Raw genomic sequence first — 12,674 nt, 5'->3', positions numbered from 1 at the left:
TACCACACGTCCTACAATCCTGTCCCTTCTTCTTGTCAGTATTATCCACATGCTCCTATTCTCGCCGACTGTGCGGAGAACCTCGGCGTTTCTTTTCTTGTAACGAATGAAGATTTGACGAAGCGAGGAGTCGAACCCGGATCCTCTTTCTTATCAAGAAGAATATCAGGCTCGAATCCCGGTATAGCACAAATTTTCCTTTATTTTTAATTTTTATTTTCTTTTTTGTTTTGTATGTCCACCCTTGGCACCGGAGGTTTGGGGGACTTCAGCCGTTCACTTCTGTAAGAAAATCAAACACCTACGGCATTTATTGAACGGCTGCGGTTCACAGTTGGAGAGACAACACTGCGGTTAAAGGTAATCTGGAAAAATCAGTTATAGATGTTGACCTTTGATACATCGTGTATACGGATGGTGCTAACCATCTCGACATCAGCTAAGGCCTGAAGATGGTGCACTGAAGCACCGAAACTGGCAGCCGTACAATAAACTACATCTTAAAGTCGGCTGTAGGTGTTTCATTTCCTTACACAAATTTTCATTTCTCATAACACCTTCAGCAGATGGAATAGTTAAAATGGTAATGGATGGAAGTCTTGAGGGGAAGATGTTGCGCCGCGCAGGATTAGCCGAGCGGTCTGGGGCGGCGCAGTCACGCACTGTGCGGCTGGTCCCGGCGGAGGTTCGAGTCCTCCCTCGGGCATGTGTTTGTCCTTAGGATAATTTAGGTGAAGTAGTGTGTAAGCTTAGGGACTGATGACCTTAGCAGTTAAGTCCCATACGATTTCACACACATCTGAACATTTTTGAAGATGTTACAAGTAGAATAGATAGGCCAAAGTTTGTCTTTAGTAAACAGGTTTAAGGAGATGCAGATTGTAGTAGTTACGCAGAAACGAAGAAACTTGCATAGGACAGGCTAGCGCCGACAGTTGAATTACTTCAGTATTACGACTGACGGCCACAACGTTCATTATATAACAGGATCAGCATTTTTGAACGGAGCTCACTTACGTTATTACATGCCGACGTAACTGCTTTTCATTGATGTCTTCCTATTGATTCTGTAATTTAATTTAAGTGAATGTACAGTCATATTAATGTGACGATGTGTCAAAAGCCTGAATAACCATCTTTTGCAGTACGGACATGCTGGAAGAGGGTCAGGGAGGTTCTGGAAGGTGCGGATGGGGATGTGGATCCACGCCGACTCCAGTGCCGCAGACAGCTGTGCTGTGTTTCAGGTTGAGGAGCCGTGGCGCGAATAGCCCGATCGAGGTGGTCCTACAGATTCTCAAGTGGGTTCAGATACGGGGACGTTGGTGAGCAGTGGAGAGCGGAAAATTCATCCTCGTGCTCTTGGTACCACATACGCACACTGTGAGCTGTGTGCATTGCCCTGCTAGTAGATTCTAAAGTGCAGTGGAAAACAAACTGCATATAGCGGTGGATACGGTCCCCTAGGATAGATGCATACTTGTGTTTATCCATGACGAGAAAACCCAGGCAATGCCAAGAAAAGCCGGCCAGAGTGGCCGAGCGGTTCTAGGCGCTACAGTCTGGAACCGCGCGACCGCTACAGTCGCAGGTTCGAATCCTGCCTCGGGCATGGATGTGTGTGATGTCCTTAGGTTAGTTAGGTTTAAGTAGTTCTAAGTTCTAGGCGACTGATGACCTCAGAAGTTAAGTCGTACAGTGCTCAGAGCCATTTGAGCCAGCCAATGCCAAGAAAATATACCCTAGACCTTAACCCTCCCACCTCCGACCTGACCCTTCCGACGATTGTTGCACGGTGTTTGCTTCTTGTCCGATGGTGTGTAAAAGCGATTCATCCGAAAAAGCCACCTGTCACCACTCTGTGGACGTCCGATTGCGGTATTCGTCGCCGATGAACAGCAGTCAACTTAGATAAAAAGAGCACTTGCCCGCGAAAGGCAAAGGTCCCGAGTTCGAGTCTTGGCCGGGCACACAGTTTTAATCTGCCAGGAAGTGTCATATCAGCGCACACTCCGCTGCAGAGTGAAAATCTCATTCAGTCAACATAGATGCATGAGAGAGGCGACTGCTACGGAGGCCCATACGTAGCAACGTGCAGTGAGCGGTCGTTGAGGACACGCTGTTGGTAGCGCCCTTGTTCGTCTCGGTGGACAGTTGCTCACAAGTTGCACGTCTGTTCTCCCGTACACATCTACACAGTTGTCGTTCAACCCTGTCATCTACGACCTGTGGTTCACCACAGCTGCCTTGGCGTCGGTTTTGTATAGCGCCTATGCCATGCATGGTGGTATACTTAAACCATGGGGGCACGCGAACATCACAAACTTAGCTAAAATTAAAATTTAAAACAGTCTTGATCGCTAGCTTGTTAAAATTTTTTTTTTTTTATTGGAGTGAGTGACCGGTTTCGACTCTATGAAAGAGTCATCTTCAGACTCCAGAACGGTAGATGGACACTGCTAGGTGAGTTCCGTCGACCCTCGACGCTCGTGTAACCTCGTGAGCAGTTACGCGAACGTCAAGGATCGACGGAACTCATCTAGCAGTGTCCATCTACCGTTCTGGAGTCTGAAGATGACTCTTTCATAGAGTCGAAACCGGTCACTCACTCCAGTAAAAAAAATATTTTAACAAGATTGCGATCAAGACTGTTTTAAATTTTAATTTTAGCTACTTTTAAGATCGCTATGTTTTCAAAAATCTTACAAACTTAGCTGCTTCGAAAATGCTTCCACTCTTGCCGCGAAGGCCATGACCTTGTCCTTTGGGACGTCAGATAAATCCCTTCGTTTCCTTATTACGACAAAGACTGCAATGTTTTCCGTGACCCCTCGACACGCTTTATATACCCTCCATTGTTAGTGCTGCCTACGGCCATCTTTGAGTGGTTATTGCACGTGGACCTGTGACATAGATGGTCGCCACATTAATGTGACTGGATTGGGTCATTCCAAGGCCTGTCTCGTTTATTACGTATCGCTTGAAATGGCGAAACACGCTAAAGTCTCACGGGTCCGGAAACTTCCCAAACGTAGAGCTGCCATCGCAGCGCGGTTCACGCTCTCATTAGCAGAGACGTATTCGTCCGCCGCCACTACACGACCGGTATCTCCGCTTCATTAGGCCGTGTCTACTTGCTTTACAGATACGACAGGTTCCACGCTCTGAAAACCGCCAAGCGCTTTGCATCCCTGCGTTACCTCCTAAGCACGCGTAAATATCTGCTAACGCGATTCTTCAACTTAGACGCTAGCTACCGAATCTCGGCTGGCTTCTGTCGTATTGAAAGAAGAGCTAAGTATCAAAGCAGCTCCTGTCGACGGCAACGTAGTACCACACAGTGCCCTCCACATAGTGTACTGTCGCGGGAAGGTAGCACGTTGCACCGACGTTCAAAAGACAGCCTGCAAGCTTTCTGGATACACAACCAGGCAGAAAAAAGGCTCTGAGCTAGACTCATTTACAGTATACATAAGCGAAGCCCGCCCGGCTTTCCGGATTGGGAAGGAGCGACTGGTTTTGGCACGAATCCGCCCGGCGGACTTGTGTCTAGGTCCGGTGAGCTGGCCAGTCTGTGGATGATTTTTAAGCGGTTTTCCATCTGCCTCGGCGAATGCTGCTGGTCCCCTTTATTCTGCCTCAGCTACACTATGTCGGAGATTGCTGCGCAAACAAGTTCTTCACGTACGCGTACACCATCATTAGTCTACCACGCAAACATAGGGGTTACACTCGACTGGTGTGAGACGTTGACACTTGACCTATGTTACATATGCAACACTCGTCACCACTGAAAAAAAAATTAGTTTACTGATATGAACGGCATCTCTATGACGGCGCAATTTTCTCTTTGCCGTACGCTATGAAATTAGTAGTTGATGTAGGGAGCTGGTATTTTGCAGGTAACCGTAAATGTGGAACCATCAAAAGTAACGTTTATAAACAAATGTTACTAACGAGCACTGTTCGAGAATAACATTACTGCCAAACTGTCATTGATGCCGCCATAGCTTAAACGCTTCTGCATGTCCTATACAGTTATTTAATGCGAAACAACGACCGCCAAAACTTACCGGCTGCGGTTCATCCCAACAGTAGCAATAAAACCTCATGACACCCGAAAGGTGGTCCTTTGAGTAAAATCCTCGTGCTTGACATTCTTAGCAAACTCAGTATGTTTGATGAGCCTGAAAAATATCAAGGAATCCGCAACACGATTTTAGGTGGTTTCCTCAATCAACACGCGTACATTTCTGAGATTCCACCGTCATCTTACTTTTTATGTGCGAGATTAACTTTTCACAATTCAGGATTCTGTCTTCACGGAGGATTGTAAGAAAAAATATGTCTTAGTAGAAATCCACTAAGCTAAATACTGAGGCATGGAGATAATCTTCAATAAGGATAGAAACTGAAGTGACGAATTACAATTTGTGCCAAAGCCAGGACTTGGACCCAGGTCTCCTGCTTACTACACAGATGTGCTATCCAATACAACACCCTGGCACTGTGCCTAACACAGTTGCACAGAATACTGTAGTGTATTGCCCACCCTAAAACAAATTTCAATTCACACCTCATCCTATCTTGATTTTTCCCTTCTTATATCGTTATTATCGCCAGGACTCTCTAGTAACAGAATAGCAACCCAGTTTTGTACGTAATAGGGAACTTTACCTATACCTTTGGCGTAGCTGATCTGTTGATCTCATGTAATTACATTTTCCTGGAGACATATTCAGTCTCAACTTTGTCTTCGACAAGGATAGAAGGTGTTGAAATTTGTGCCAAGGCCAGGACTTGAACCTGAGTCTCCTACTTACTAGGCCGTGTGCTATCCAATACTGAACATTTAAGAAGGGCAAAATCAAGATGGGCAGATTGTGCATTGAAATTTGTGTTAGGGAGGGCATTGAAATACAGTATTCCGTGCAGCTATTTAGCCACGATGGCAGTGTGGTGTAGTGGATAGCACATGTGCCTAGTAAGCAGGGACCTCGGTTGAAGTCCCGGCATTGGCACGCATATTAATTCATTACTTCAGCTTCTATCCTCATCGAATATACAGTTGGGACTCAGTATGGCTCCAGGTAAATGTAGTTACATCAGATCAACAGAGATGATCGTACTCTTCGCTGTAGGGCGAACAGTGATTATTGTGCGTAAATTCCAAGTGTCAAGGAGAACAGTTGATACGCATTTATGGCATAATTTGACTGTCTACAATGGACCATCATCACTGTCATATTTGAGACTCATATTAAAACGTTATTCCTCTCTTGACAAATGTGATGTTCCTAAATGCGGCCGGCCGGTGTGGCCGTGCGGTTCTAAGCGCGTCAGTTTGGAACCGCGTGACCGCTACGGTCGCAGGTTCGAATCCTGCCTCGGGCATGGATGTGTGTGATGTCCTTAGGTTAGTTAGGTTTAAGTAGTTCTAAGTTCTAGGGGACTGATGACCTCAGTAGTTAAGTCCCATAGTGCTCAGAGCCAGCCTAAATGCGGTCTACAGAACTATTCATTCTAGTTGTAATGTCACTAAGAAATTGCTTTGCTCCATATCGATTATAGATTACACAGGGCTCATATTCGAAAGAAGCGCGACTCTAATCTCTCTTCGGCTATCCAGATTTCGATTTTCTGTGGTTTCGCTTAATTGATTAAGGCGAATGCATTACCTTTTAAATGGGTCCCTTCTAAGTTCCTTCCTCATCTATGTCCTGTCCCAGCTTGGCACTAATAACCTCGTCGTCGACGGAGCTTTGCAGCCCGATTTTCCTTTCTCGATTAAAGCTACACCTTTGTTCATCTTTAATCGCTTCCGCCAGAATGGTGTCACTGTTACCACTAAAATACGAAAGTTTTCAAGAAGATCCCGGAAACTGGTTTCAGGAACTCCGCAAGAGACATGAAAGGAAGAAAGCGGGCAGTGAGACAGGAAGACTATCGCGGCTCCATTTCGTAAGAGTAATTGCAGAGGCAGGCGTCACCCGGCGGGGCGGCGAGCTGCGCAGGCCAGCGGCTGCTGCGCTACCGCAGTGCGTGTTGTGTGCAGAGCACTCTACTTAATCGCGCACGTCGCCGACACGGACGTCATCAGACTGGCGGTTGCGCATGCGCACTACACTGACCTGCAGGCGCCACTCTCTCTGTTTTTCGCTTTGGATGCTTAACTCAACTCTTCCCACACAACTCTCGCGTCATCGGCTCGTGGGTACCGGCAACAACTACCATATTTCTTACTGCTGAAACCATTGTGCGAGTGTCACCAGCGTATTTAGGTGCGGAGGGCGGGAGCGCAGTACTTTTCGTTTCATTTTCTCACGCTTGTCCGGAGCTGTGGGAAGCGCAGTATTATTCTAGAATTCCACCAGTGCTTCAGCTAGACGTGAAACTCAAGATTACCAAAAATGAAGGCAAAAAACTGGCCAGATGCGACTAGGACTCGCGCACTGAGGGCGCCGAACAAACTCAATTTTGTATTCACACATTGCGTCGATCCTGGAAATCGAGAACGCCGACGATCTTTTCCTGTTATCAAAAAAAAATGGTTCAATTGGCTCTGAGCACTATGGGACTTAACATCTGGGGTCATCAGTCCCCTAGAACATAGAACTACTTAAACCTAACTAACATAAGGACATCACACACATCCATGCCCGAGGCAGATGGCTGGTTCAAATGGCTCTGAGCACTATGGGACTTGACAGCTATGGTCATCAGTCCCCTAGAACTTAGAACTACTTAAACCTAACTAACCTAAGGACATCACACAACACCCAGGCATCACGAGGCAGAGAAAATCCCTGACCACGCCGGGAATCGAACCCGGGAACCCGGGCGCGGGAAGCGAGAACGCTACCGCACGACCACGAGCTGCGGCCGCCCGAGGCAGGATTCGAACCTGCGAACGTAGTGGTCGCGCGGTTCCAGACTGAAGCTCCTAGAACCGCTAGGTCACAACGTCTGGCTTTCCTGTTATCGAAGTTGAAAATTGGCAGGTGTCGGTCCCGGAAATTCTAAGACTTTCGACAAGGGTTTAATTTTAATTTTGAAGTCGAACGACACAAGAAATTTTTTTTTTCGTGTGATATAATTGTAAATTAACAATTTTCTGATTTTTCCTTTACGTGTACTGTGAAACCTCGTTCTTGCCAAATTTCATGATTCAACAGGAGGTATGCTGTAGGTTTTAATGAGTGAGTTTACGAGCATCAAAATAAGTGACATAAATATCTTCTGATTGCACTGACTTAGAAGCCGTACACCACCACAGGCCCATAGACATTAGTATGTTACATAAATTTCAACTTGATACGTCCGCTCGTTCGTGAGAGAAAGAAGTTCTTAACAGACAGACAGTCGGGCAACAAATGACAAATTAAATACTTTTTCGTGTGATTTAAGTACAAATTAAAAATTTTCGGATTTTTTTCATTTAGTTGTACTGTAAAACCTTGATTCTAGCTAAATTTCATGAGTCTAGGTCAACGGGAAGTATCTCATAAGTTTTGATGAGTGATTATGCGAGTATCAAAATATGTGACATAAAAGGCAGCATAATTTGGTTGCATTGAGTTCGAAGCTCAACATTTATTACACTGTCAAGTGCCTAGAGACCTTACTACGATATATAGATTTTAACTTGGTACGTCTACCCAATCCTCATGAAAAGGGAACACACAGTGTCAGATAAGAAACGGCAAAAATATTTTCGTGTGATATAATTACAAATTAAAGCGTGAAATCTTGCTTGTAGTCAAACTTCAGTATTAAAGGCCAGCGGGAAATACTCTTCAGATTTTCATAAGTGAGTTTGCGAGTATCAACATGTGTAACATAAATTGGCCGTATCTTTTAACTGCATTGACTCAGAAGCTTCAGTTTTCTGCATCGTTAAGGGACCGTAGATATTAGTATGTTCCATAAAGTTCAAGGTGATAAATCTACCCGTTCTTGAGAAAACTGGTTTTTAACAGCCAGACATACAGACAGGCAGGCAGCAACAAAGTGATTCTATAATAAGGGTTCCGTTTTTATCGACTGACGAAGAGAACTCTAAAATCAGGACAATGTCGAGTTATGTAAGTACAATGTCTTTCTTACTTCAGCTCTGCACCACTTACAAAATTCGGAGGAACTCTGTCGATGACTAGGTCATTAAAGGTAATCACGGCTTGGGGAAGGAAATCATCTATGTGCTTTTCATACCAACCATTTGCCACAAGCTATTTAGCGACATCTTTTTTTCACATCTTATCCATCTGTCACATCTGTTTTCGATTGTCCCAGACAAAAATTAAAATTTCGCGTATCCGTATGTATGTATGTGTGTGAAACGTGTTTTGCGTGTCTGTAGTAGAGGAATCTTTGTGATTTAGGGACAACAATACAAGTGTATGGCCGCTAAAATTAGGTATGCGAGATCCCATTGTCTAATCACCGAGTTACCTCGCTCAGTGTAGCGACATAGAGATGCAGTATCCAGTCTAGCTGTACAAGAGGACGTTGATGACTCCATTTTGTGGCAAACAGCCTAGGTGGAGCAATGCTTATGACACTCGACTCTTGTTCAGGATGAGTGCGTTCAAATCCCCGCAAGGTCATCCAGATGTCCTGCTTCAGTGACTTTCTTAAAGTACTACATGTAAATGCTGGGCTGGTTCCTTAAATAGATCTCGAGCGCCATCTCGCACACATTTCATAATGGTGTGATTGTATGATGTTCTTTTTCTCAGAATGTCCGATATTCTGACCTCTAGATAGACGTACGTATTTTCCTGACACACACTGCATATGATTGCGTGACTATTTCCCACAATTTTACTTTCCCTAAATTAGATACTCTTTTTACCACAGATTTAATTCAACAGCTAAGTTAGTTGACTATGTGTCTCTCCTGGAACAAAGAACCACAGTGATTCTGTACGACTTCTTGATTAAAGAAGAACTTTCTCATTTACTACTCACGAGAAATTTAATGTTAAGTTAAAGTTAGTCCTTTGTATCGTAAATCTATGCAAAATACTGAAAAATGACATTTCCGAGTAATATAAAATTTCATCTTTTATCATTGGCGTACCTTTCGTCTCTGTGGTATTGTCACCCCCTTCTATTTCAGTTTTCTTTTTTCCATATAGCTTGTTAATCTTGCCTCACTGTTTCTCGCTCTCTCTCTGCCTAGTCGACTTCCTGTCCATGCTGTTTCCTTAGCCACTGTTTTCAGACATTCCTATTACATTTTACTACTTCGGCAAGGACGTAATTACGAAATTGCTTAACATTAATAAGACAGACATATCTTAAATTCCATGTATGCATTGCTATACATACTATTATATTATTATTAAACTGGTCAGGCATCATTCAAACCGGAAGATTTACTGTCTGAGGAAAATATGGTTAGAAGCAAGAGAAGGCCTGAAGATCCTAATATTGCCAGGTGAAATAAGTTCATAAAATAAATAAATAAATAAATATTCTTGTAAATGAGAAATGACGACCAACAGCATCGCCAGGAGTTCACTTCTTTCGTCATCACTCCTCTGACTGGTTCGATGCGGCCCACTACGACTTGTTGTCTTGCGCCAACCTACTAACATCAGAGTAACACTTGAATCCGGAGTCCTCAATTATATGTCGGGTGTATTCCAAACTCTCTCTTTCCCTACAATTTTTGACCTCTACGGCTCCCGCTAGTACCGTGGAAGTTATTCCCTGATGCCTCAACATTTGTCCTATCATCCTGTCCATTCTTCCTGTCCGTGTTTTCCGCGTATTCCTTTCCTCGTCGAATCTACACAGGACTTTCCTTATTTATTTTATCAATCGACTTAATTCAGCATCCATTTGTGTCACAGCGTCTCAAACGCTTCCATTGTCTTACTTTCCGATTTTCGTACCTTGCATAATTTACCCCCATAAACTGCTACGCTCCAGACGTTTGAGTACATTCTTATAAATCTCTTCCTCAGACTAAGGTTTATGTGCGATAAAATAGACTGCTGCCATCTTTTCCCGTGCTAGTCTGTCTTTTTGTCCTCTTAATCTGTCATGCGTTAGCCGGCCAGTGTGGCCGAGCGGTTCTAGGCGCTTCAGTCTGGAACCGCGCGACCGCTACGGTCGCAGGTTCTAATCCTGCCTCAGGCATGGATGTGTGTGATGTCTTTAGGTTAGTTAGGTTTAAGTAGTTCTAAGTTCTAGGGGGCTCATGACCTCAGATGTTAAGTCCCATAGTGCTCAGAGCCATTTGAACCATTTGTCATGCGTTACTTTGTTTCCTTCACGTACATGCATCGTATTTGTCGTCAGAAGTTTTGATCTAAGAGGGCTAGATTATGAACCACGACAGCAGGTTCATCGTTTATTAACAAAGTGGCGCTGATCACCCCGGAGACTGCCGCCAACCACAGCCGGTTAATCTGCGACACCGGCTCCCGGCACAGTGTTGCTCGACATGTCACGACACGACATCAAGCGTCGACAGATACCATTGTACAGTGAGTAAATGAAAAGCGTTGATCAGCTCACTGACTAGTGTGTTGTTCTTCCTCCTCTGACATTCACTTTCTTGAATGTAGATACGTCAAGAATCCCGTTATGCCGCAAGAGTGGAAAAATCAAAATTCTTGACAGCACTTTGACAGCGTTTGAGTCCATTGAATGAGTATGTCTATGTGTCCACAGACGAAACATCGTTAATAGTTTTCTCGGTCTAAATGTCATCGTCTGCTAGTGTTTGTTGTCAGCCTATAATGCAATAAACGTTGTCTTACAGAAACTACGCAGTTGTTTAATAGCTCCGACAGCAGAGAAATTCGATCATGTTAAGGCGACGCTTCTGTTAAATAAGTTTATCAGCTTCCTTATTTTTAAAAAATATAACGTTTTTATCTTCTCCGTACCCAAGTACACTTGGCAGATACAAACCTACAACGCTAATTATTGTCTACATGATATTCAGCTCTAAGAACAAAAATCCCTCCCAACATCTGTTTATCGTTCTAATAAATACGATGTAGAAGGTAAAGCAATTTTATTTACCACTCGGTGTAAAGTATATTACCGTACTCGATAAGCGTTCACTTACATCTGGTAAAGCAGCCGCGTAGGATTCGTCCTGAAAGAGAGAACGAATCAGCATGAGAACGAATCAGCATGAGGTCTCCAAGAACGAACGTATACAATGCAACTTTAAATATACAAAATATAATACTCATTCTTTACAATATTCTACTAGCGAAGGCGTTTTGTAATGCATGTTGTGAGAAATCACACGCATATTTCATATGTTATAAAGACGCAAATAATGAATTTATATTAAAGATGTGTCGTTTATATTTAATTTATAAAGCTACTAGAATACAGTTGATCTTTAAAAAATATTTGTCTGTCTAGATAGAAGGGGACATTATTCCATATAGAAACTACGAGCACTTGGTATGTGGCGATAGTGCGAAATTTAGGACATCCAGTTTACCGTTAGGAGCCCTGCAACGTGTGAAGCATAGAGATAAGCGATCAATCATAATTGTACTATTTACGAGGCAAAACAAGGACTGGAGACTTTCCTCAACAAAAGTGCAAAAAAAATCCAAGAGGCGACCTGTGGAACCCAAGGATTCTCTAAGATTGATGACTCTGCCGTAAAACTAACGAGAGAAAAGAACTTACATAAACTGCGTGGCATTCCTTCTTCATGGAGCCGATTGTTAAGGTTACGTTTTATTGGTATTTACTTGCGGTTTCTCCACATAATGCGTTAAATATTTTCACAACGCTCATACAGTCCCATAAGCGACATGTCTATAAATTTTGTGTTGAATTGCAACTCGGTCTATATTTAGTACTGCACTCGCACGAGTTAGTCTCTCGCGTATTCATTGAAAATGTACGGTCTGTTGTAACATTCTAGCCAGATTTTTCTTTAAATCTAACGTTCCTTACGGCAGTTCTGCAAGTCGTTTCTGACTAAACTCTTGCTGCTACTACAGGCAGCAAGTACTTCTTCGAGTTAAGGATAGGTATTTTTTCATTTGAATTAATCTAAATCTAAAACCGATAAGATAGAAATAAGAATCCTGGAGATCATTTCAGAGGTGGAAATGTGTTTTCCGCCATCATTACGCAGCTGCCATTTTATCATCTGTGGTACTACCTGCACACCTACCGCGCTAGATGTAGCGCTAATGCAGTCAGTAAATTCTGAAAGAGTGAAAAACAATCTTACAGGAAATTAAGGCAATGTTGAGTGTTTATGGAAAAAGTTCAAGGCAATCGTAAAATGCGTTTTAGACAGGTACGTGCCGATTAAAACTGTGAGGGACGGGAAAAACCCACCGTGGTACAACAACAAAGTTAGGAAGCTACTGCGAAAGCAAAGAGAGCTCCACTCCAAGTTTAAACGCAGCCAAACCCTCTCAGACAAACAGAAGCTAAACGATGTCAAAGTTAGCGTAAGGAGGGCTATGCGTGAAGCGTTCATTGAATTCGAAAGTAAAATTCTATGTACCGACTTGACAGAAAATCCTAGGAAGTTCTGGTCTTACGTTAAATCAGTAAGTGGCTCGAAACAGCATATCCAGACACTACGGGATGATGATGGCATTGAAACAGAGGATGACACGCGTAAAGCTGAAATACTAAACACCTTTTTCCAAAGCTGTTTCACAGAG

At 43.5% G+C, this 12,674-nt stretch overlaps 1 protein-coding gene across 9 annotated transcripts in view; it reads right to left on the bottom strand.

The window, feature by feature from the left end:
• LOC124605184 (myb-like protein P) overlaps positions 1-12,674 on the bottom strand; it is a 456,687-nt gene that overhangs the window by 336,252 nt on the left and 107,761 nt on the right. For 7 of the 9 annotated variants that reach the window (XM_047136721.1, XM_047136755.1, XM_047136703.1 and 4 more), the window contains exon 2: positions 11,090-11,119. The exons of the other annotated variants lie outside the window; for them this stretch is intronic. In XM_047136721.1, coding sequence (XP_046992677.1) covers positions 11,090-11,119 — 30 coding nt within the window. The remainder of the gene's footprint in view (positions 1-11,089; positions 11,120-12,674) is intronic. 9 annotated transcript variants of the gene reach the window in all.

This window comes from Schistocerca americana, chromosome 1, assembly GCF_021461395.2.
Source record: "Schistocerca americana isolate TAMUIC-IGC-003095 chromosome 1, iqSchAmer2.1, whole genome shotgun sequence".
Taxonomy (NCBI): Eukaryota; Metazoa; Arthropoda; class Insecta; order Orthoptera; family Acrididae; genus Schistocerca; species Schistocerca americana.
The sequence above is the reverse complement of the archived record's forward strand: the minus strand, read 5'-3'. Positions and strand labels throughout refer to the sequence as shown.